Raw genomic sequence first — 23,234 nt, 5'->3', positions numbered from 1 at the left:
GGAGATACCTTCCCATTGTTTCCTCCCCCTGGAAGTTTTGTGAATGTGTCTGAAGGCAAGGGACTTCCCCTCAGCTTGTGAAGCCAGAAGGCTGCAGGGCCCGCCCACTGGGTGGCTTCCCTGAGCAAAGCAGGAGAGCAGTCCCCACCAGGACGCAGGGGCCTGTCTGGAGAGAACTGGGGGCTCCAGGGGACATCTGCTGTCCACATGGGCACTCAGCTGGTGGATCGCAGTTCACAGTTCATGGCAGCGTTTCGACAGCCAGCGTCTGTCCCCCCCTGCACTGCTGACCAGTGTCCCCGCACTGTCGCATCGGTGGGAAGCTCTTTGAGCTCTTGGGTCCTGACGCCTAGCTGTCTTACCTGTGAGCACACAGGCCAGGGTCCCCATGAACAGGGCCCTGAAAACCGAAGGAACTCGGCCTGGCATTGTGTGTGAGACTGGGTGGCTCTGGTGGGCTCGGGCAGGTGCGCACCACAGGCTGGCTGCTGGGTGGTCCTCAGCGACTTAGTGGGAATGGCTTTGCTTCGGTGCAGCTGTCCCCAGATTGCGTGCACAGACCGAAGGGCACAGCCTGGGCGTCCTCGGTCCTCACTGGCACCATTGCAGCAGGCACGCAGCCAGCATACCCCTTCCCATCTCGGGACCACCCACCTGTCCTTCAGTGGCCAGTCCTGCCTGACTCTGAAGGGTGTTCAGGCTAATGGAGTTGCTTGTGTTTCCTTTTAGACCTCCGTAAAGGTACACGCAGATCAGCTGAGTGGAAAGGAACCCGCCACCAGTGAACTCTGAGGGTTAGCTGAGCGGTTGCCTCAGGGTGCGTCTGGAACTCCGTCCTCGGACGGTGGATGTGCTTTGCAGGGTGGCTGTCCCCAGTCTGTCTGCAGCCTCCTCTCGTGGCCAGGCCTGTCCCCTGGTGAGTTGGTGAGTGGGGCAAGTGTGGGCAGCAGGCACACGGCGCAGGAGGAGAGTGGAACGGAGGTGGTGGAGGGAGTGTTAGTTCATGTCTACCCCCAAGTGGCCCTCTGCACAGCCCTGCATTGGGTGTCAGAAGGCGCTGGTGCTTTCTGGGAGTGCCTGGGGAGGGGCCCGCCGACACATGAGCGGGGGGCAGGGGTGCCCCGTGGCCTCAAAGCCCTGAAAGCGCAGCCAGGGCATCAGAGCACACACTTGTCCCCTGCCTGCCCCAGAGACTCCCCGGAGTAGCGGCTGCCATCCCCTCGCAGGGGACCAAGACTGAGTGGCACAGGGTGAGGGGCACACTGTTTGGCCAGTCTGCCATCACCCATGCACACGGCCACTCAGCTGAGGCCGCAACTGTCTGCAGACACTTCACCTTCCGCTCTGGACGCAGGACAGTGCCCCCGGCACAGTCCCCCCTAAAGCTCGGTGCCTGTGCTGAGACAGGTGTAAACCCTGTCCACACGGGAGGCCTCGGGCTAAGTGTGGCCTAGCTAGGCAGTTAGCAGATAAACCCAGAGGTCACGTTCCCAAGCCTGTTGTTGTGTTCGCCAGCGGACAGAACCATCTATTGAGTCAGCGCATTCGAGCCGGCCTCTCTCTCTGCTGGTGTTGCCTCAGCTCTGGTGATGAGGTCTGTGGCGTGGCCGCCGGCCAGGGGCCCAGAGATGTGCAGTCATCAGGAGGTGCTGAGATTTGTGGCAAAGAATGGGCCTGTGGGGTGCACGGGCTGACTTGGAGCTCTGAAATGCAGGAGGCGTGCTCAGGGCAAAGCTGCCATGGTGGTAAAAAGAGAGCCAGAAAGTCCCTGAATGTTGGGAGGTTGAACCTAACTTTCCCACGGTCTCACAGGACAGAGAGGGAAGGCAGTGGACATGCGCACTTTCCTGCAGCCGGGCAGGCAGCAAATGGCGACACTTCTCCAGGAGAGACTCGAATGACCCGAGTGGAGCTGAGTCTCCCACCTGGGGTGTGGCCTCGGGGCCCCGACGTCCTTCCTGGTGGCCCCGAGCTTACGGGCCGCACGGCCACCAGGAAATGTGGGAGCTACGCTCTGTGCTTCTCCGTGTTGATGGGGTTTCTGTCTTGTCCCAACGGGTCCCAAAACAACACGATTTCTTGGTAATAAGCGATGACACAACAGCAGATTGTTGACCGTAAGTTTTTGAAAACAATCTTGTGAACCAATTATGAGAAACATTGGCTCAATCTGTTTTCTTTCTTCTGAAAAGGAAAAAAAAGATGGACCCAAGTAATTATTTGGTGTACTGAGCACACACTCTTCCCAGACACCGCAGTGGGGTGTCTGTATGGTTCTCCCTCTCAAACTCACCCAGGATCCAGCAGGGGTGTCCAACCTTTCGCGTCTCGGGGCCACGTGGGAAGACGCAGAGTTGTCCGGGCCACACGTTAAAGACACAAACACTAACGGAAATTGATGAGCAAGAGAAAGGTCCGTGCATAATTTTCATGAGATCCATCACCACGTATAAGCAAAAAAAAAGTCCTCACGTAATAACCCTAATTACGCAGCGGCCCTTTTGATAGTCTTTCAAACTCGTTGAGTAGGCCCCAAGTTTGCGATTACTGACATAGAAAATGTACGTATCTAAGTAATAAAACTAAGTAATGCCAGTCAATTGACCATTTTGTGTCTGGCCACGTTCATAGTCATCCCGGGCTGCATGGGGACCAAAGGTTGGACACCCCTGTTTGCTAGTCATTTTGTAGATGGTGAGGTGGAAGCTCAGGGGCTTGTATAAGTCACACAGGTTTTATACGTCTCAGAAACCAAAGCAGGATCCCCAAACTGAGTCCAAATCCCTAGCTGGGTTTATACATGGGACTACGTGTATTTCCTTATTTCTGTTGCTCGACCAGAAAACATAACGATTGTCAGGGTGTTCTTGTGTGGCACACGACAGCAAATGTCACTCACCTCTCTTTACCTGTTGACCGGGACGACTATGATAACTGGGTAGAAGAGCTCGGAACAAAATAGTCCAAGAACACTCAGATTAGGGACTAGAACAATTTTTCTGATATGCAAGTCACTGAGAGGGAATTCTAACCCATTCACACTCCGGTGTCTCTGCGGTAGGTTATAAGATAGGTCTGAAATAATATTTAAAAGCAGCTCAGCCAGTTTCCATAAAACGCGCAAAAGCTAATAATAAACACCTCTGAAATGCTGCCTCATTTATGGATTTAATGATATTTATTTGCTAACCTTTGTGGCCTTTACGTATGAACTACGATTTATATTAGTCAACATTTGCAGGAAAGAACTTCTCAACATAGGCACTTTAAGGGCGTTTAATGTTGAAGTTCGTCCTGTGACATTTCGCTATTTTGAATTTATGCAGTTCTGACTTCATGTTACTTGCAGATTGAGGTTGAGAGAGGGGTGTACCCTCTTCCACACATCTGCTTGGCTGACCAAGGGAACCGGTAGCATTCCTGAGTTGTCCTTTTGGTTTCTTTGTATTCTTGTGGCTGAAGATGCTTTGACTGGCTTCTCTCCCTTTAGCGGTAACAATAGCAGTATTTTGCTTCCTTTATACTTATAAAATAAATAAAGGGTTCTGGGGACGGAAGGGCGGCTTCTCGCGCATCCTGGCCCTGGCCCTTGGCTCTTGTTCGGATCCACGCACGCGTCGCTTGGCTGGGCTGGGCGTTGTGCACTGCGGGGATGCGGGGGGGGGGGGGGGGGGNGAGGGGGAGGGGGGGGCGATGGGGAGCTGGAAGGTGAGGCTGTGCCTCCCGTGACATCACCTCCTGGCCCCGCCAAGCCACAGAAGGCTACAACGGATGTTCCCTGGGGAGGTACCCGCGGAAAATGAGCTTCCGGCTACAGCAAGCTTTAAAAATCGCCTCGGAAATGCAAGGAATCGATGCTTTTCCTAAGGCCCAGGACTCGGCGAGACAGGCAAGGCGCGTCGTGGAAGGAAGGGGAGGCGCCCTCGGGTGGTCGGTCCCGCGCCCCCCGCCCACGCGTGCGCGGCCGGGCGGGGCGTTGGGCCGCGGCTGGGGAGGGGGGGCGCGGGCGGCCACGTGGCCCCTCAGGAATGCGCGGGCGCGGGGGCGGGGCGCAGCCGAGGAACGGGCAGTTACTTCAGCCAGTGGGCTCCTGGTGTGGTGCGAACGGGCCAATCAGAACGTAGGGGTGGAGCTGTCTCCCTGTGGGCGGGGCTGGAGCGCATCCCGGGGCGGTGGACGCGGGGCGGGGAGAGGGGCGCTCGGAGGTACGGCGGCGGGGGTCCGGGCGGGGTGAGTGCGGGCCAGGAGGGAAGGGAGCGGGAGTCTGCCAGTTGGTCGCGGGCTCGGGCCTCCCTCGACTTTAGCGGGGTGCCCCCTGTTCCCACCAATGACAGTGCAGGTAACGGGGCCGCGAGCCGCCCCCCAACTTCAGCTGGTGGCCCCTGTCGTCCGGGCACAGTGCAGGTAATGGGTCTGGCCCTGGGAGTAGCCCCCCACTTTCAGCGGGGTGTCCTAGTCCCCCGGGGACCACGGCGGTGGGCCCGAGACTCCACGGACAGTCGGGAACGTGCAGTCGGGACCCGGGCGCTGGAGGCGGGAGAAAGCGCGACCCCACCGACGCGGCGCGGGGATGAGTTGAGGCGTCTGGGTGGGGAGCAGTCACTGGACGTTCCCCGCGAAGGCACAGTCCGCGGCCCACTTGGGGACGCGGGTAGTTACTGAGACTCCTGGGTGCCAAGCGTCCCCTCCCAGGAATCTGCCGCTGAAGCCAAAGGGGTGCAGCCGCTGGTCGGCAGGTGCCCTGATGCCCCCGCCCCGGGCCCTGCGCCCTCTGCCCTCTGGGCGACCCCAAGTGTTGGACCTGGAAATCCGAGTGGGCGCCTCGGCTTTTCGTAGGATGTCAGTGCCCTGGGAAGGCAGCAGACGAGTTCTGGGCAGCGACTTGTGCTGGAGGTGAAAGGCGCTCGGTACCCGGTGCAGTGGGCTTCCGTTCCTCCCTCTGGCTGAGCCGCAGAGCAAGCGAAGTCCCCGCGGTTCCTCCGGAATTCCTGCGTGGCCCTCCGGCGGGGACACTGCAGGAGATAACGTTTTCACGGTTCATGTATGGCTTAAAATATAGTTTAAACATCTCTTGTAGGAAGTGACTCGTACTGGACAAGAAAGCTGCGGTTAACTGTTTGTGTATTTTAAAATATAATTTGCCCCCTCAGCCCTGACGGCATTTATTTGCTCGGCCCGGGTCGTGACCGAATGGCCATTATCTGCGGTTCCGACCCCGTGGCCTTGGAGTGAGACATAGGCCTCTATGCTTGGGTTCTTAGCAGTAAGACAAGTCACTTCATAATTGATAAGTGCCTCCGTCTCAGTTCAGACGATCAGGCAAGAGGCACAATGCACTTATTCAAAAGAGCTTTTAATCTTATAAAAGTTGAGCCTGGCTTTGTAGTTTTACCAAATTCATCCTCTTGGTATTTGGGGATGCATATTTTCTCCGTTTTGGGGTGGGTTGGGGGCAGGGGGAGTTAGAGGAAAGCTCTTTGGGAATTCTGGAAGGAGGCCTCCTGGGTGTGGGGGGCGGCGGCCTGGGTGGAGTTCCTGTCACTCTGGGTCACTCACAGGGTGGCCAGGAGGCACCTGAAAGTGCTCGGAGTAAGTGAGAGGGAGAGAACAACGCAGGGATTTTGGCTGTGCCACTCCGTGAATAATCGCTCTGGAAAACGTTGTCATGAAAACTCAGAAGCCCTGTTGTACAGGACACTCTTCTCTTCCTGCGCACAGATCATAGACGTGCGGCGATGGACAGTTCGGATCGCCAGGCACTGAGCGTGTGAACGTTTAATTTGTGCGCTCACGTTTGCCCAGGTGAAAGGGTGAGGGGAGTGGAACAGGACACACGGGGGGCCCAGGGGTTAAAGGTTTCTGAGGCAGGGTTACCACTCTTGACGGAGCCTCCGGGAAGGGTGATTTCGGAAGAAGGAGGGGACGATGTTCTGGGGGCTTTGCAGGTGAGGGGAGTTCCAGGTCCAGGGAAACTGGGCAAAGTCTCAGAGCTGAGGCCATGGTTTCGCTCAGCAGGGGGTGTGGCTCAGGGCCAGGCCCAGCGGGTGGCCCTGCCTGTCCTGTGTCTCAGGTGCAGACTCAGGTGTCCTGTGCTGTGAGTGGGCTCACCTGAGAACAGGTGCGGTGCAGGTGCAGGCTGGCACAGGACCTTCTCTTGGCATCTCCCTCTTGCCTGTTCTTCCTAACCCCAGGGCAGCCTTTCCAAAGTTGCCAGGCCCAGAAGGTTGCGTTTGCTTCTTTGTTTGCTTTTGTGTGGGAGTTTTCAAAATGACCAGTCGTTTTACGGAAATGACCGGTCCCAGGCGCGCCAGCCCTTCTGCTTCCCGCCCGGCTTTGGATGGTGCAGGTGTGCACACCTGCCAGCAGAGAGGGCTCTCTGTGGGTTGCCGATGTTTTCCGTTGTTCGCATTAAACAATGTTTAAAAAACTTTAAAATAGTAAAGGAATTCTCTCTTCTGTGAACCTCCTTCCGATACTAGAAGTGGCTTTTTAAAGTGGGGTGCACTGTCCCGCTGTCGCGGCCGAGCATGGCTGTGGCGGGAGGGGGCGCGGGGAAGGCGGCGTGCTCAGGGTCCCGCGCTCGCTGCGCTTCGGGGCAGCAGCCAGGCACCGGCTTCTCATGGGGCTGCCCACTGGGGGTGCAGTCTCGGCCCCAGAATCTCGACTCCGTGAGTCACTGCGGAAGTAAAGGAACGAGTGCTCCCCACCCTGATGGCTGGGCGGCGAGGCCTCGGGTGCCCCAGGCCCAGGCCGTGCTTCCGATCTGGACCAGGCACATGGTGTCTGCAGTGGGGACCAGACCCTCTCACTCGGTCGTCACTGTTGGTGTTAAAGAAAGCAGCGCACATTCAAATTCCAGAGCCCCATACGTGCGTGCGTGTTGGACTTCTGTGACCCCTCACTGGGATGGATAAAGAGGGCTGCGTTTGGTGAGCTTATGGGAAGCTGCTGTTTGCATTATTTGCCTGTTTCTCTGATGGGGAAGGAGCCCCGGCCTCAGCCAGGGTTCTGCCTGTTGGGACCTGTGGGAGTGTTTGGAGTGAGAGGATTGGTGCCAGAGTGGCCCTCACACCGCGTGCGGCAGGGCCCTGTGGGCCTGGGTCTCCGGAAGCTGCAGTTGGGGTTGAGCACACGGGCTTGCTTGGCCGGGGTCTGGTGGGCTTCAGCCTGAGAGTGTGGGGCACCTGCTGAGCAGAGCAGCCAGGATAGGGTTCCCGTGGGGTCTGCGAGTCAGCTCAGCCCACGCCCAGCGCACGCTGCTCAGAGACCAGAGCACCTTGGCTTCAGGTGCTGCGCTCTGGTGGAAGGCACGGGGTGTGCAGGTCTGAGCCTGGCCCCCGGCCAGCCCAGGCAGCTGCCAGGTGACGGAACAGGTGAGTGGCGTGTGGCAGGCAGAGTTCAGCCTCCCATTCATCAGGTGACGGCAGCTCGCCGAGCTGGCGGGCACCCAGACCCAGGTGGGCTGCCCAGGACTCCAGGGCCTGGCCCCACCGGTGCTTGGGGCAGCGTGCAGATGGCGGCTAAGGGCGCAGCCAGGACTGTGGCAGCTGGGGGCTGGTGTAAGTGCCCTCCCACCCGGCAGTCTGTGTTTCCCCTGGCCGCCCTGCTGCTGTGCCATCGGGATCCCTGCAGGTCCAGGGAGGCAGCCTCTGCAGCCGAGGCTACCGGAGCAGACTGTGCGGGTCCCTGCTGGGAGCTGGGCGGGTGCGATGGTGCAGCCCCGAAAGCAGGGAGCTGCCTGTCTCCGTGAGGGCAGCGGCGAGGGGCCCTTCTCCTCCTGATGCAGCTGGTGTTGCACTTACGCTCCGACCCGGCTTTCCTGCCGGCATTCGGGGAGACGACACGCAGGAAAGAGAGGAGGGAGCAGACGCACAGAGCAGTTGGAGAAAGTGGCTGGCTTTGGTCTAGTCAGTCCTTCACTCAAAACCCAAAATTTTGGTCGGAGGAGGAAGAGGACAAAGGTGCAACTTGCGTGCTCCTCTCTCCTCTCAGCCTGTGGCCTGGAGTGGGGAACAGGGGATTTGAAGTGTGGCCTGGGAGGGGTCTGGCCATGACCCCAGGGGCAGAAGTCAGGCCCTGGCTCCCACGCCCTGCCCCGGTGAAGGCCGGTTTGGTGAAGACTGGCTGGCAGGACTCTGTTGGGTTTTGCCCCCAGGTTTGTGTGGGAGGTACCCAGTCCTTGTGACTCAGAACCAGCATCTCCCCCAGGCTGTCCCTGGGTGCCCTGCCGGCCTTGGGCAGCTCCCCCACCTGCTCTGACTGCCTGTCTCCTCCCGCAGGGCTGCCCAGGGCCCAGGCTTCAGAGCTGTGGCATGGACCCTCCAGAGCCACCCACCCCCATGCCCGAAGGTAAGGACTGCAGGGGCCTGGAGGTCTGCAAGCGGAGACCTTGACAGTGACAGTGTGGTGATGGAGAGGTGGCAGTGGCTGTGACATGAGATGACACGGGGTTGGCTTCTCTCTGGGGACTCCCTGCCCTCCGGTCAGCAGGCTGTGGAGCTGGGCTCACTGCTCCCTGTGTCTGAGCCGTGTGTCCCCAGCTCTCATCCTGTCCCGTCAGCCGGTATGCTTGTGTCCACGCCAGGATCGCACTGCAGGGGATGCTGGCACCTTGCCCATGAGCCTCAGAGACACAGGTGACGAGGACAGAGGGGGGTGAGCCGACCCCTGGGGAGTGGCCTCGGAGGGGGTGGCATTGTTCTGGGGGATGTCGCTGTTCAGCACAGGCCACGGCCACCCTGGTGACACCCAGAGCCAGGGGGAGGCTGGGAGGGACTTGTGAGCAGCCCCTTGCTGGAGGAGCCGTGGCAGCTGCCGCCTCTGAAACACTTTTTCTTCTCCTCGTCTCTGCTTTTAAACAATGAGAGATGAAAAACGAATAGCCTGCATGGGAAGTAAGAGCAACACCCTATTGCAGACACATTGTAACCACAGCTTTCTAGGGCCTGGGGACAAAATGCGTGGCTTTTATCTCTGACCTTAGCAATGGATGTTCTTTCACTCTCTTTCAAGGCTGTTCCCGGTTGGGCCAGTCCTGGGGTGGTGTGTGCCCCAGCCCCGCAGCCCGCTCTCCCCTGTGGGGGGTGGGCCCATGTCACTCGGGTGGACTGGGGGCTGCAGGTCCTGCAGCCGGAGGCGCTGCGGCGGTCAGGACGGGCTCAGGGCAGAGATGGGGCCTCACTCCCCCTTACCGCCCCCCCCCGTGCTCCCTCTGCTCTGACAGCCTGGAATCCCTCCAGACTTGCGTCAAACAGGGTGGGAAACTTTGTAACTCGTGTGACTTACAGTGAGAAGGGAGAACCTTCGTCACTAAAACAGGCCACCTGAATTTCCTTTCCTTGGGCACCATGCTGGGCACACCAGCTTGAAGGCAGCAGTATGGGTCCTATTCGGGCTCCGGCTGTACCGTCTCCAGTGTTAGGGGTGTGAGGGAGGGCGGCACCCTTGTCTCTGGAGCCACCCCAGCCTCGTCTGGCCTCGCACAGCCCCCCGGGGAAGGCAGTTCCCAGACAGACCCAGGTGGACAGTCTGTGGTCTCCCCACCTGGAGACGACGCGCCTCCAAACCTGGACATTGGTGATTCACCCAGGATGGCCGTCCCCTCCTCACGGGGACACCTGGACCCAGGGCCGAGGCGCTTGTTTCTGCCAATCTGGGACCGAGCAGACGGCGGCCGGGCTCACACTGGCTCCGCTTCCCACCTCGGACCCTTTGCTCTGCCTTTGCCCGGCTTTCTAGCCGCCCAGACGTCTGGCACCGAAAGTGCCTCTTTCTCCCGGTCATCAGTGGGAGGGCAGGAGGACAGGCCTGGGTGACAGCTTGTGGGGACCCCCATTACAGCATCACAGGGTAGGTACATCTTGGGGAACAGATGCCCCTGCCACAGCCCCCACTTTGTACTTTCCAATTGTTTACTGTTTAGTGTAAAGTTACCACGGAAACTGTTGGGGGAAGTGCAGGTTGTCAGACCAGCTCTACTGCCGCGCCTGTCTCTTCCGGGCCTGCTCGTCTGCAAACCAATGACCCCGCTACGCCTGTCTGCTTAAAGAAAGTACTGATAATTTCAAAGCATTTTATATGTAATACAGAAAAACACAGGTCAGCATAGAGGATTTTAATACCATTTTACAACATTTTAATTCCAGCTGTGTATTTTCTTTCCTAATAAAATTTGAGGGAGAAACATCACTTTGTTGCTCCTCTAACTGAAGCATCATTGGTTGAGTCACGTGTGAGCCCTGACCGGGAACTGAGTCCGCAACCTTGGCGCATTGGGGATGACGCTCAGACCTGCTGAGCCACCTGGCCGGGGCTAAAGCATTTGGGAAAGATAGTGCCCCGCCGTCCCCCCGAGGGTGGTTTGGGATCACAGCTGTGTGGACCCACACTGGGTGGGACGTGAAAGCCCTCACATCCAGGCCTCGTGTCTCCCACCCTCCCCAGGAGAGCGTTCTGGGACACAGTTGTCCCCGGTGGTGACAGGAAGCTTGCAGCCCCCAGGTCCCTGTTGGTGGGGTCCTTTGTGTTGGGACCAGAAGCAGGGCCTTAGCCACCTGCTCCCCAGCGGTGTGGCACCCCGCTAGGATCTGAGTGATCTTGGGGTTCCCAGTGTCAGCGTCTCCGGTGTGGAAAGGGCTTTGCCGTCCTCCTTCCGCTTCCTTCCCTGACTGAGTTGTGGGTCTTACGGGAGGAAGCCGAGCTGCTGACCGCCGGCTGGACCTGGTGGGAAGTGCTCCGGCGGGCGCAGTGGGGCGGCTCAGTCACCTTGAGCTGCCTGTTTACAGGAGTGTGAAGACGGTTTCTCTGGGAATGAGTGTGAACGCTGTTGTGTCTTTATCTTAAACTGGAAGGTGAAGCCAAATTTGACGCTAACAATAACGCGGAGGAGGAAGAGGAGGGAGAGCAGTTTGACTTCGACAGCGGAGATGAGGCTCCGGAGGCAGACAGGCGTGTGCCGGGCACCCCTGTGGGCAGTCCTGTGGGGACCACAGCCACCACCGGCTCAGGTGAGTGCCGGGGACCAGGCCACCCACCCCTCACCTCCCTGCAGCTGGAGCCCCACTGGGGAGGGGGTGTCTGTCCCCAGCAAGGGCTGTGACCCTTCTGGGACCCGGCCGGAGCGGAAGTGACTCTGTGTGACTTGGCGGAGTTTCTGTGAGTCGTGCTGTCTCCAGGATCTTCGTCTGGTCCATTTTCCTTCCTTTCTATTTGGAGGGAGCAGGTGTCCCTGTCTCTCGGAAAGACACTGAGAGAGTTTCAGACTGAGGTGGTTGGAGACGAGTTCAGTTTCTGTTTCAGCGTTGGGAGGGGGGACCCGGCTGCCGCACTCACGGCTGGTGGGCTGGTTGGGCGCGTTGCAGTGCCGTGTCCACAACAGGCCTTCGGCAGCCAGCGGTCCCACCGCCCGGCAGCTCTGACTTCCTTGTGTCTGTGGGTGGCCGTCCCAGGAGCTGCCGGGCCCCGGTGCCCACCTGCCCTGGTGTGTGCCGTCCCCGAAGTCAAGTGCTCTGCACTTGGCCGTTCAGGCCCAGGGACCTGGGACCCGGCAGGGGCGGGAGCCAGCGCTGCAGGAGGCGGTGGGCCTGATCTCGTGGTTGCCTCTAGGAGGGGAAGCCGGGACAGGAGCAGACGGGGGCCTGCCGATGGAGCCGACCAAACTTGGGGTCCCTGCGAGAGTCAACCCCTACTCCGTCATTGACATCACGCCCTTCCAGGAGGAGCAGCCCCCACCTCCCTCCCCCGAGGCCCAGGAGGAGGGCGCCAGCCCGACGGTGCCCAGTGGGTACTCTGTGCCCGTGCCCTGTGGCTACGCCGTGCCCTCAAGCCTGCCCGCGCTCCTGCCCGCCTACTCCAGCCCTGTGGTGGTGTGCGCCGCGTCCCTGGATGAGGAAGGTAGGGCCCCCGTCCCCTGTGACCTGCGTCTGTCCTATCCTTACAAAGGTGGCCCCTGGGCCCCAGGCCGTTTTCTTCTGGGCCAGGATCCAGTGCAGGGGGGTCTCGGAGCCCGTTGTCTGGGAAACTCTGAGGTAGAGTCTGACCTGGGAGTCCCCCCGCCTGGCCTTCCGGCCCCCCATTGTCCCCAAGCCTGTGCACGTGGGCGCATGTATCTCCCTTGATTGTAAAGAGTCCTTACGTGTGCGCCCTCCCTCTCCATCCCTGACCGGGCATCTGCCTGCCGGGGCCAGTCTGCGGGACTGGAGTCTTTGCGCACAGGACCATGGGGCCCAGAAGCCTGTGTCTCCCCGAAGGCCTTTCTTCTGAAAGACCTGTGCCCCCTGGGGAGGCGCCCGACCACTCAGGGGCCTCGAGAACCACCCAGTAACACCCTGCGCTTCCCGGGGGGCTGCTGGCAGATCCCTGCTGCCGAGGACGAGTGCCCCCCTTCCTACTGGGCGAGGGGGCCTCTCTGCGGGTGGGCCTTGCAAGCTCTCCTGGACCCGGGTTACCTGGGGAGCAGGTCCAGAGCGGCCAAGAGCGGTTCCTAGTGCAGAATGGATTCCTTCCGAGAGGCCTGTGGGGCAGCGTCGCCAGTGTGGCAGCCCGTGGGCGAGCACCACGGCCTTTGTCCCAAGCTGTCCCTGTCATTGGGCATGAGACAGACTTCACGCGTGCACAGGTGTGTGCGAGCGTGGGAATGACTGTGCCTGCGTGTGCGTGCCCACAGGAGAGCAGGGAAACATCTCGTTGTCAGACATCACAAATGTGGGTATTTCTTCCTGAAAATCTCCCGAGGTTGCCAAGCGGACGCTTTCAAATTAATCACTGACGCACTTTCCCGGAAAACTTCGGAAACAGGGCTGGAGGGGGTGGTGTGTAGTTCCGACTCTTTGTCAGTTCACTTGGGCGTTTCATCAGACCTTCGCATATCAGTCTTCACTATAATCCCATTCGGAAAACATTTTATCCAGAAGCTAAAAAACCTGGGCTCTAGCACTTCACATCGTTTGGTTAGGATAAGCTTATTGTCAATAAAAGTAAAAAACATCAATCATTTTAAAGATGAATATCAACTTGCTCAGCACTTTCATCAGCGTCGAGTGATACAAATTTTTTTTAGCAGAAACCCCTGAAGTGGCAGAAGACGGCCAGTTTAACTCTTTGAGTTCCGAGGACCCCGCGAACAGGTATCTGCTAATCCCACCGGGACATTCTGAGCGCCCTATGGGTCCTCTGGAGCGCTGGGCACGGCGCTGCCCAGGCCCCCGTGGTGGCCCTCAGCTTTCTGTGTGCCCGACAGCCCTCTTGCCCCGCCCCCGGGGGCTCCTCCCGAGCGCCAGGACTCGGAGAGACACTCAGAGTGTCTCCGTGTGGAAACGGGGCAGGTCCGTGCTCCCTGGCCTCCCGAGTGGAGACGCTTAGGGTCTTCGACGGGAAGCACGTTTTTAGCTGTCTGAGCCAGGGCTCACCTGGAACCCTCAGCCGGAGGTGACTGTGGGCCTTCCCTCAGGCCAGTCGCCTTTGCTGCTTCGTCTGCTGGGTGTGCCCAGGAAGGTCCCAGCCCCAGGCAGACTCCTATGCACCCCTGGAAACCCCGCCTCAGCGGTTCCTGAAGTGTCCTCCTTTCTGCTTCCAGAGGCGTGAGCAGGGGCACTGTGTCCGATTTCTGTGGCTCTTGCTGTGGTTTCCCGTGACCTTTCTGCCACTAGACCATGAGTTCTTCAGAGACAAAGACTAGGTTTTACCGGGTCTTAGAACACGTACCTCTGAGTGTGGTGGGCGTGCTTGGTGCGTGACAGGTGTGCCTGGCCTGGCGCACCATGGGTGTGCCTGGAGTGAGGCGGGTGTGTGGCCCACGAAGGGGCCGCTGCAAGGCCTGGTGGGGACAGGGGATGGTTCGGGCCTTTGGAATGGGGGCCGAATCTCTTTGTGCTCCTGCGGGACAGACACCGTGCTGGGCACTCGGATGGGGGCAGAGCGCCTGCTCACTCGGGGATGGTTGTGCATGAAAACTTGAATGCGGGACGTCGGAACCCTATCTGGGAAAACACGCCGCCCGCGCGTGTGGGAGCATCTGGGTCCCCTGGGGACACGCAGCGGCCCGGTGAGGGGAAGGGGCGCTGGGCGGTGGTTGATGGTTTGCTTTCCCACAGTGAGGATCAGGCCCCCGCTGAGGACAGCGCCCTCGCCCGCTGGGTGGCGGACCCGGCCAACACCGCCTGGATGGAGAGTAAGCAGCCCACCTGGGGGGCCGCTGCGTCATGGCCCCCGAAGAGCCTTGTGCCCAGTATCTGGGCTCAGAGCTCTGGCATTCGGGCATTCGCCTGCCGTGCAGGGCACGACTCCGCAGCCCTGGCCTCCTCCCAGGCGTCCCCACCCAGCACCCGCCTCTGGCTGCAGAGGACGCTCCCACTTTTATTTAAGAAAACCAGCGTTCCACATAATGGACACTGTCGGAGAAATTTTGTCCTGAGAGTCCGACATTTCTATATGTCCATGTGGCTGCCTTCTGTCCCCAGGGTACCAAGCCTCACGGTCACCGGTCTGTGGGATGTTTCCCCTTCGTATTGCCACTGGGGCGCTGCCCCTTGGTTTCTGACACTCTGTATTTTCTACGTCAGGACACATTAATGCCAGAAACTTACGGTTTTTGAAAGAACCACACAGAGAGGTGCAGCCAAACGTCACATAGTGGGATCAATTGCCCCGGACACCGTACGGCTCCCTGTTGCACATGTTTCACCACAGGCCCGTTTAGAGCGGTTTCCTGCCATCCTAGGAGGACGCCGCCCCAGGAAGAGCACCCTGCTTTGGGGACTGCGACGTGGTGGGGGTGGCGGCCCTGCGACGGGCACCCTGTGCTCCGTGGGTCCTGTTTGGTTTTGAAAGCTTCCCTCCTCTCCTTCCAGACCCCGAAGAAGCCGTTTACGACGACGTGCCGCGGGAGACTTCCGACTCCGAGCCAGGTTTGCTTTGTCTGGGACACGTGGTGGGGGCCGCAGCCTTGCAGTCCTTCCATCTGGCACATGGACACACCCGTGTGCTGCATGCATGTTCTGCCTGCATTACTGTGTCTCAGTGCTACCGAGTGCTGTGTGCGCACGCGTGCGTGTTTATGTCATAACACTCCATCGAGGGTCTCTGCTTCAGTCGCCCCAAAGAGGCCGAAGGAGTTGAAGATACGGAAAGTAGGACAGAGAAGGTGAGAGATGCGGATTCGGAGAAGTGCCAGCCTGCGTCTAGTCAGCGAGAAAACGGAAGACAGGCTTACAGAGACTTTCTAGAACTGGAGACGGAAGTCTCCGGTTGTGGAAACACTAAGTGCAGATCCCACGCAGGCTGAGTGTCCCTCAGCCCGTCCCTGGGCCCTCGCAGTGGGTGCTTCTGGCTCCGCCCCCACAGGGAGCCCCAGAAAAGCCACAACAGAGGGAGCAGGCTGCCCTCCAAGGGGCCGGAATTTGGGAGGAAGAGCAGCACTGGGAGGCGATGACGTTTGCCGAGCGCGGAGGGAACATGCATCTCAGCCCAGATTCCCACATCCAGCCAAAGTCTGTGAAGGAGCCGGGCAGTGGGGGGCTTTTCCACTCACGGACGCTGGAGGAACGTGTACTGTTGAATTTTAAGGAAAAGGGGGCTGATCGTGGTGGGAAGCGGAAAAGAACAGCGAGCGAATGAACTGGGGGGTCTGTGGGGAAGCAGGAACCAGCGCTGGCCCGGCGCCGAGGGGCTGGGCTCGGGCGGGTGACGGTGGACACGGCGGCTGCCCCTGGGTCCTCGGGTGTGCGTCTTTCGGGAGGAGGGCGTAGGGTTGATTTTGTAACGGTCATTCAGGCGTGCATGTCATGGGTCGTCACTAAGAGAACAGAAATAGATTAGCTTCTGAACTATCAGAGCAAAGCCCAGTGGTAGACAAAAAGAAAACATAAAATAAGAAAGCACGGCATATTGTATGAAAAAAAGGCAGCAGAATCAGTCCAGTTACATTAGTCCTCACAGGACCTGTAGATTGACCGCAGTCGCCAGTAAACGGAGTTCTCAGGTCGGACAACGTGGCAAAGCCAGGCGTGTGCTGCAGAGGTTGCGTGAGCACACAGCGCACTTGTACAAAGAGAGTGTGGGCCACTCCTGCCCACAGCACAGCCGGTGGGACTGGGCGGCGCGAGCACAAGATGTTGCCAGAGCCCTTCACAAGGGGGTGTCACAGCCTCAACTCACATGCACCTGACAACATTGCCTGAAGTGTGTGAAGCACACAGGACGGATGGAACCAGGAGTCGGTAAGTCTGTCACTGGAAGCTCTCTGGCATCAGGAGTCCGGGTATGAAGTCAGTAAACTTCAGAAGGACACAATACAAGGTCAACTTACAAGACGCATACAGAGCCCTGAAGCTGGCAGTTTAGGGCACACATTTTTTCCAAACGCACGGGACACTTCCAACCCTTACCTGTGCAATCGGATGCCCCAAGGCAAGTGCTAACAGGTGTCGAAGACTCGGTACTCAGGCCTCACTCCTTGGGGAAAACTGGATCCGTGAAACGAAGCCCAAACGTGAGAAAAATGAAAAACCAGTCCACAACACCACTCACACACAGCCAAGGGTGACGCCAGAGCAGAAGCTGGAAAGCATTTCGACTTGAATGATGTCAAAAACATCACATAAAAACTCACAGGCAGGTTTCGGCGGGTGAGGAGCCAGAGGAGTCACAGCGTCTGCTCGGAAGAGAAGGTGGAACGTGAGGAGCTCGGCCTCCGACTCGGCCCAGGGAGAGGCGCCCAGTCGGAGCGCAGAGGGAGGAATGAGGGTGACCCAGCCCTGAGCCAGGAGGTGAAGCCAGGGGGCCACCAGCAGTGGGAGGAGTGCAGAGCGGAGGAGCCCGCAGGGCGTTCGTCAGGGCACCAGGGTGTCAGGGAGGGGTCGCCCAGGAGGGGTGACTGCGGGAGGAATGGAGGAAAACCAGGAGACAGGGTGCCATGAACTTTTCGTTGATAAATTAAGACACTTAGCAAATGAGACGCTTCCTAACAACTCGAGGTATCGCATCCATCGCTCAGCCGGTCAGCCAGCAGGTGGCGCTCCCGGACCCGAGTGGCCACCCCAAGGCCACAGCCTGCAGGGCGGCCCCTCTGTGACCCTGGAAGGGGACACCCATGCCCCACGTCAGGATGTCCAAGTAAACTCACAACCCCGTCGCCGGAAGCCTGATGCCGAATTTCCCAAACAATGCCAGGAAGTCTGGTCCAGCAGTCCCCACGCCAACCGGGGGAACCCTCTGAATACTAGGGTCCCCCCCACCTCGCCTGGGCCCACACTGGCAGGCACCGTCCCAGCAGTGCCTCCAGGAGCTGGCTGCCGGCAGGAATCCATGACCTCATCTCAGTGTCCCCTACAATTTGGGGGCCACTCGGAGTCAGGAACTGGAGAGGAGACAGCCTGGTGGAGGTCACGGCCCTAAAATCTGCCGCAGACTTTCCGACAGAAGCTTGCACTCACGCACGCGTTCCATGAGGCTGTGGATGCTGCTGCCCCCCCCCCCCCCCCCCCCCAGGGAGCACAGACGCGGGCCCCTGGGCCTCTTCACAAGCAGAGGCCCAGGTGCTCGAGAGTCGGGGCGCTCCTGGGCGGCTGCCCACCTCCGCACTGCCAGGGTGGTGTGACCAAAGGCCAGTGTCCTGCCAGGAGGCCTCTGTCAGCAGACGGTGACCGGGGGTGCCCGAGGCCGGGACACCACGGAGGGTCTGCAGCTGTGCGCCTGTCAGACCTGACGGGTCCCCTCCGTGGGGAGGCCTTTGTCACCAGGCTTGGTGTGTCCGTCACCAGTTCTGAAGTGACTGGTGCGATGAAGCCCTTCTAATGTGGTTATAGATTACCCACAGGTCTTGGTAGGGCCTTCTTTGCACAAAAGCCCAATTTGCAGTTGGTCTGCAGCAGGCCTCTGGGTTCCTATTTGAATCCATCCGCCCGTCCCTCCGTCCAGTGGGCTTCCTTCCATTTATCTAAACCCAAACCGCTCCTTGTGGGAAGTTCTCCGTGGCCAGCACATCATTTGTCACAGTCGTGGCTTCTGGGGAGCAGCGGGGCTCGGGGTGCAGTCGGGCGGGGCTCTCAGCGCTTTGTGAAGTGGCAGCCAAGCCCCGCGGGCCCACCTAACACCCTGCTTTCCGCAGAGGTGGCTCCCTCTGCTTTGCTGACACCCGTGCACGCCCCGCCCGTGTGTGTGTGTGTGTGTGTGTGTGTGTGTGAAATGACAAGCGGCGTGAACAGTAGCGAGGGGCTGTAGTGCTCACGCCACTGAGGCCTGCGACCACCAGGTGAGCTGATCTACGACGACGTGAATGGGGAGGAAGGCGGGAACAGCTCCCTGGAGTGCGGCTGGAGCTCCAGCGAGTTCGAGAGCTACGAGGAGCAGAGCGACTCTGAGTGCAGGAGCGGGGTCCCCAGCTCCTTCCTTCGCAGCAGCCACCGGAAGCAGGTGAGAGGGCCGCCGGCTGCGGCCCGGCGTCCAGGGGCGTCGCTTCTCGAGCGTTTAAATAGTAGTTCTTAGGGCGTGGCCTGTGATCCTGGGAAGGCGCCCTGTTTCGCAGGGTGAGTGTGGCGGGGGTTCAGGTGTCACTGTGACCGACTCAGAGGCCCTAAGAAAGCACTCAGTCCTCAGTGTTTTAACAAAGAACTGTATTTTTCAGACTATAAGATGCACTTTGCCCCCAAATTTGGGGGGGTGCGTCTTACAGTCCAACTGTAACCTGCCTGGCTTGTTGGGGGTGCGGCGGTGGGGTGTGGTCACAGGAGGCAGGAGCAGGGTCGCGCGCGCTGCATTTTCCTCCCAAATTTGGTGGGGGGAGTGCATCTTACAGTCCGAAAAGTAAGGTAAATAGCTCTGAGTGTGTGCTGTGGACACAGATCCCACTTTGCTCGATGATGACGGACCCTTGCCGGTCTGCCCAGGAGGACCTGCCCAGGCCTCGGTCCTCCAAGGGGTGCTTTGGCCTCAGGGTGTCCAGCACTCACCACCAGTGACATTGGTCATGAAGGATGGAAGCTCCGAGCTGCCCTTTGATGGAGTGGGAGGGGCACCCCTGACGTGCTGACGGCTAGTCCCTGACTGTGTCACAGGGGCCACCATCGAGCGATGCCCCCTTTAACCTTTTACTTATCTGATGCCCTGTGACGTGTGCACGTGTGTGGAATGTCGCCAGCCTGGAAGTGTGCCGCGTAGAAATGCCTCCCGCTGCTTTATTCTGGGAGGTTTCTGAGCTCCGGCTCCCAGATCGGAGCAAAGTGTGCACATCGGTGTGTCCGTCCCTTCTGGGGGTGGTGGGGGGTGAGCCCCTGGCTGTCCGCAGTCCTGACTCTCCTTGGAGGGAGCCAGGACGGGGTCAGGATGAAGATGAGGTGCAGCCGCCAGGCCTGGGGGGGCGAGTGAGGCGGGGGCCTGGGGGAGGTGGCACAGGGGCGGGAGGGGCTGGGTGTGCTGGGCAGCCTGTCTGCAGGGTGCTGGGGTTCACGCCGAAGGGCTGCTGGGTCAGAGGGGCCCAGGCGGCTTTGCAGTGTGAGGGGGTATCAGGGAGCGGTCCTGGGGCTGGGGGTGCAGGGGGTCTGGTTGGGAACTGATAGGGCTCAGTGGGTGGAACACACTCTGGGGAGACATTTTGGAGAAGCACCTGAGGCATGGGAATTAAAGGGCTCCCCCAGGGGGTCAGGCTGGGGTACAATGTGTGACATCACCCAGAAGCTGCTTCCCAGGGGGCGACGGGGAGCAAACTGCACCCCTGGGCCCACACCTGACCCCACAGACTCAGGCCCGGGACAGGGCACCGTGCACTGCACGCCCACTGGTCTCCCTGAAGGTGCTGGCTCCTCCCGGGCACAAGGCCACCCGGGCTTCCTCTGCTGCCCGGGACGTTAAGTGTTCTCAGGACCGGAACGGACCTGGGGCCCTGGCAGCCAGTCTGGGACTCCGGCTCCGGGGAAGCGCAGTCAGCAAACTCCATGGTGGTGGGGCGTGGCCTTCGTGACACAGAGGGCCCCCGGGGGCGCAGTCTGCCTGGTCCTGCACCCCTCCACTGTCCCTCTGTCTGTCCGCAGCCACTGAGCTCTGTCTCGTTACTGCAGTGGGTGCCGGTGCTCCGTGACTGAAGCCCCTGGGGTGGGGGGAGGGGCGGGCGTGGCCGGTGTCTGCAGGGTCCTCCCTTTCCCGGATGTGGTTTGTGGCTCGTCACCTGGGGGCTTCTGTCCCTCTCCCTGCAGGTCTGCAAACCTGTGTGTGTTGGTCGGAGCCCTGATAAAAGTAAGGACTGAACTGAGACGGAGCAGGAACTTCTGTAACCCCGTCAGAGAAGGGCTCTGTCCTTCAAGTCCCCCTCCCCCCACTTTACAAACCAACCAGCCAACCAACCGCAGACCACACAGGTGCAGCCACGGAGGCCCCCCGACCGAACAGCCAGTGTCGGGGGGCTTCTCAGACCGCACCCCTGGCTGTGCTCTGTCCAAACCGAGTGGAAGAGCACCAGGCTGGTGCAGGGGCGCCCGGCTCCTCACGCTGTCGCTCCCCCCAGATGCAGAAGCTGGTGAAGGCTGCCAAGGAGGGCACCAGGGACGGGCTGGAGAAGACCAAGGCCGCGGTCAAGCGGGGCCGCTCCTTCATCAGGACCAAGTCCTTCACCGCTCAAGGTCCGCGGCTGTCCCCAGACCTTGGGGGGTCCGGTCCCCACACAGGGGGACCCGATGGGGACAGCCAGTTGGTCTGGTCAGTCTTCCTCCAAACTTGATGGTTTGGGAGCCTGTGCTTTTTCGTACTTGCACTGGGACGGGTCAGGAGATGCCGGGCATCCCTGAGGGACCGTGACCCCGAGGGTCGGTAGGCTATCCGTCTTCCTCCGTGGCCTTTCTCGGTCCCTGGCTGTGGGAGTCAGGTCACGTAAACGGGAGCGGTCATCCCCACTTTGTTATCCGGACGTTCAAATGGCACCTCTGCCCTTTGGAGTCAGACCGGGAACTCTCCAGACACTGGCCAGCGCCTCTCGGGTGGGCAGGGCGTTTCCTCGGGTCCCTGGAGGTTGCCCGTCGGCTCCTGCCAGCGGCAGGAAGCACGGAAACCCATGGCTCCTTCGAGGGCTCGGGGCAACGTCAGGTGTCTCGCTTCCGTGTCAGACCAGTGCCTGCCTGTCACGCAGACCGCAGCCCCGGCCGGGAGGATGAGCAGAGCCTGTTCATCGATGTGGACTGCCGGCACCCGGAGGCCGTGCTGACCCCGATGCCCGACGGCCTGTCTCAGCAGCAGGTGGGATGGTACGGCGGGCCCTCGGGCTGCGTGCATGTCTGAGTGTCCGAGTGCTGGCTGGTGAGCCCTGCTGTCCCAGCTCCTACTCCTCCGCCCCTTCCACCCAGCTCCTCCGCCTGCCACTCCTGCCCGGCAGGTAAGGGGTTAACCCAGCAGGGGCCTCGGGCGCCCTGGTCGGCGTGGGTCCACCCGATCCGGCCCTTCCGTGTTTTGAAAGCCGCTCCCCTCGTGACTCTGTGTGAGCGTGTGTGGGACTTGGGTTCGGGGGGCGGGGTTAGTTACACAGTGGTGGGTGCTTTACAAGGAGAGCATGTAGGCCGGATTTCTTTGGTTTGGTTTTTGTGTTTTTGTTAAATGGTCTTGTACCAATTTCGGGTCCTTTGACCCGATGTGTTAGCACTATCTCAGGACTTTAAAAAATAAACGTAATTCCTAAATCAGACCCCAAACGGTCTCACCCCAGACTTGAGGTAGGTGGTCTGGGACCTGAAACTGGGGGGGGGCTGGCCTAGAGTGGACCCTCCGCCAGTGTGGGGAGCGACTTGACCTGGGGACTGACTCCCATCCCAGGGGATGGGTCTCTGCCCGCAGCCAGCGGGGTGGTGTGAGGTGGGGCTGTGGGGTGCGGCTTGTATGCGTGGCTTTCAACCCCGGACACAGCCACTCTGTCTAAAGGACATCACTTTCTTTCCTAAGTGTTCAGAGGGTTGCTTTTTCCTTAACTTTGTGACTTGAGTAAAGAAGAACCCCTCTGCCTTGTCAATAATTATTCGTGGGAGGTGCTGCCCCTGCCACTAGGTGGCGCTGGGCCACTGTGAGGGGCGAACATGCCCTGAGGTGGCTGTGCTGGGGTGTGGGTGTGCATGTGCAAGTATGCTCACCTGTGCCTGTGCATGTGGTTCAGCGCCAGCCTGGTTGTGACTTTATCCATTTTCCATTTATTGGCACAATTGACTCGCCACACTGCTTAGCCCTGAGGATAGTGACACGTGTCGTCCTTGGCCAGAAACGTGCAGGGAAGTGAGAGCCCAAAGTGCGGTCGGCATTTTAAAGTCCCGAGTCTTCGGCCGTGGCGAGCTCTGCACCTGGAAATGATGTCAGCAATTCACTCACCGAGATCTCCACTTTGGGGGGGGCGTGTTTGTGAGGTCAGAGGTCGTCGCAAGAGTGTGTCCCCCACCTCCCGAGAGGGGCTGTTTTCTTCTGGGTTTGGCCCAGTGGTTTTGTTGGACGAGTATTTCCAACAGCATCGCCCGAGTCGAGACGAGCAGTTTTTAATGCTTATTTACACGTAAACCGTGTAATTCAGTGTGGGCACCTATGTGACAGTGAGGGAACTCGGCTTGTTATTGTTGCTCTAGTGAATGAATCTGTCAGGGTCGCTGTGGGCACACGTGTCCTGCTGCTGTTACAGTTTATAATTTGGGGTTGAAAATTACGTAACTGGAGCAGCTTGGTTGGGCCTGTAATGCTAGTTACGTACGCCTGTGGAGATTTGACTTACCTGCTATTTTGAAAACAAAACCTGAAACACTTTACCCACAAGCCTCGGGAAGGAGTGGAATGGGTTTGGGTGAAGCAGTCCCCGCCGTGTGCCTCCCGATCCCGACAGGTGGTGAGGAGGTGCATCCTGGGCTCCATCGTCGACAGTGAGAAGAACTACGTGGACGCCCTCACGAGGATCCTGGAGGTACCTGGATGTCATGCGTGGACCCTGTGTGTGTCCGATCTACCTTTACCTGTATGTCTGTCCCACACATGTAGTTATATGTGTGAGTCATGAAATACTTGAACTTGCAGGATTCGCAAAGGAATTTAAATATTGTGGCTGTACCCCAGGGGTGTCGGGCTCGTTGCCACATCAGCCTCACGGTTGCCCTGGAAGGGCCGAGTGTAAGGTTAGGGCTGTATAGATGTAATGCCCCTTAACGGGGGCAAGGAGCTGGGTGCTGCCGCTGGGCGGAAACAGGTGGAGGCCGGATTCGGCCTGTGGGCCTGTATTTGCCGCCTGTGCTGTA

At 59.6% G+C, this 23,234-nt stretch overlaps 1 protein-coding gene across 6 annotated transcripts in view; it reads left to right on the top strand.

The window, feature by feature from the left end:
• The first annotated feature begins 4,248 nt into the window (after positions 1-4,248).
• Positions 4,249-23,234, top strand: part of ARHGEF10 (Rho guanine nucleotide exchange factor 10) — a 45,005-nt gene continuing 26,019 nt past the window's right edge. For 3 of the 6 annotated variants that reach the window (XM_037063379.1, XM_037063378.1, XM_037063376.1), the window contains exons 1-11: positions 4,249-4,404; positions 8,280-8,349; positions 10,851-11,006; positions 11,605-11,892; positions 13,058-13,124; positions 14,091-14,167; positions 14,847-14,903; positions 18,248-18,408; positions 20,492-20,606; positions 21,110-21,216; positions 22,829-22,906. In XM_037063379.1, the coding sequence (XP_036919274.1) occupies positions 8,313-8,349; positions 10,851-11,006; positions 11,605-11,892; positions 13,058-13,124; positions 14,091-14,167; positions 14,847-14,903; positions 18,248-18,408; positions 20,492-20,606; positions 21,110-21,216; positions 22,829-22,906 (1,143 nt within the window). In that variant the 5' untranslated portion in view covers positions 4,249-4,404; positions 8,280-8,312. Of the gene's footprint in view, positions 4,405-8,279; positions 8,350-8,602; positions 8,637-9,114; positions 9,121-10,850; positions 11,007-11,604; positions 11,893-13,057; positions 13,125-14,090; positions 14,168-14,846; positions 14,904-18,247; positions 18,409-20,491; positions 20,607-21,109; positions 21,217-22,828; positions 22,907-23,234 lie in introns of those variants that run through there. The other 3 variants (XM_037063377.1, XM_037063380.1, XM_037063381.1) reach the window with 3 other exon arrangements.

This window comes from Sturnira hondurensis, unplaced genomic scaffold (genome assembly GCF_014824575.4).
Source record: "Sturnira hondurensis isolate 20B ecotype Veracruz unplaced genomic scaffold, ASM1482457v3 Scaffold0014436, whole genome shotgun sequence".
NCBI classification, from domain to species: Eukaryota; Metazoa; Chordata; class Mammalia; order Chiroptera; family Phyllostomidae; genus Sturnira; species Sturnira hondurensis.
The sequence above is the reverse complement of the archived record's forward strand: the minus strand, read 5'-3'. Positions and strand labels throughout refer to the sequence as shown.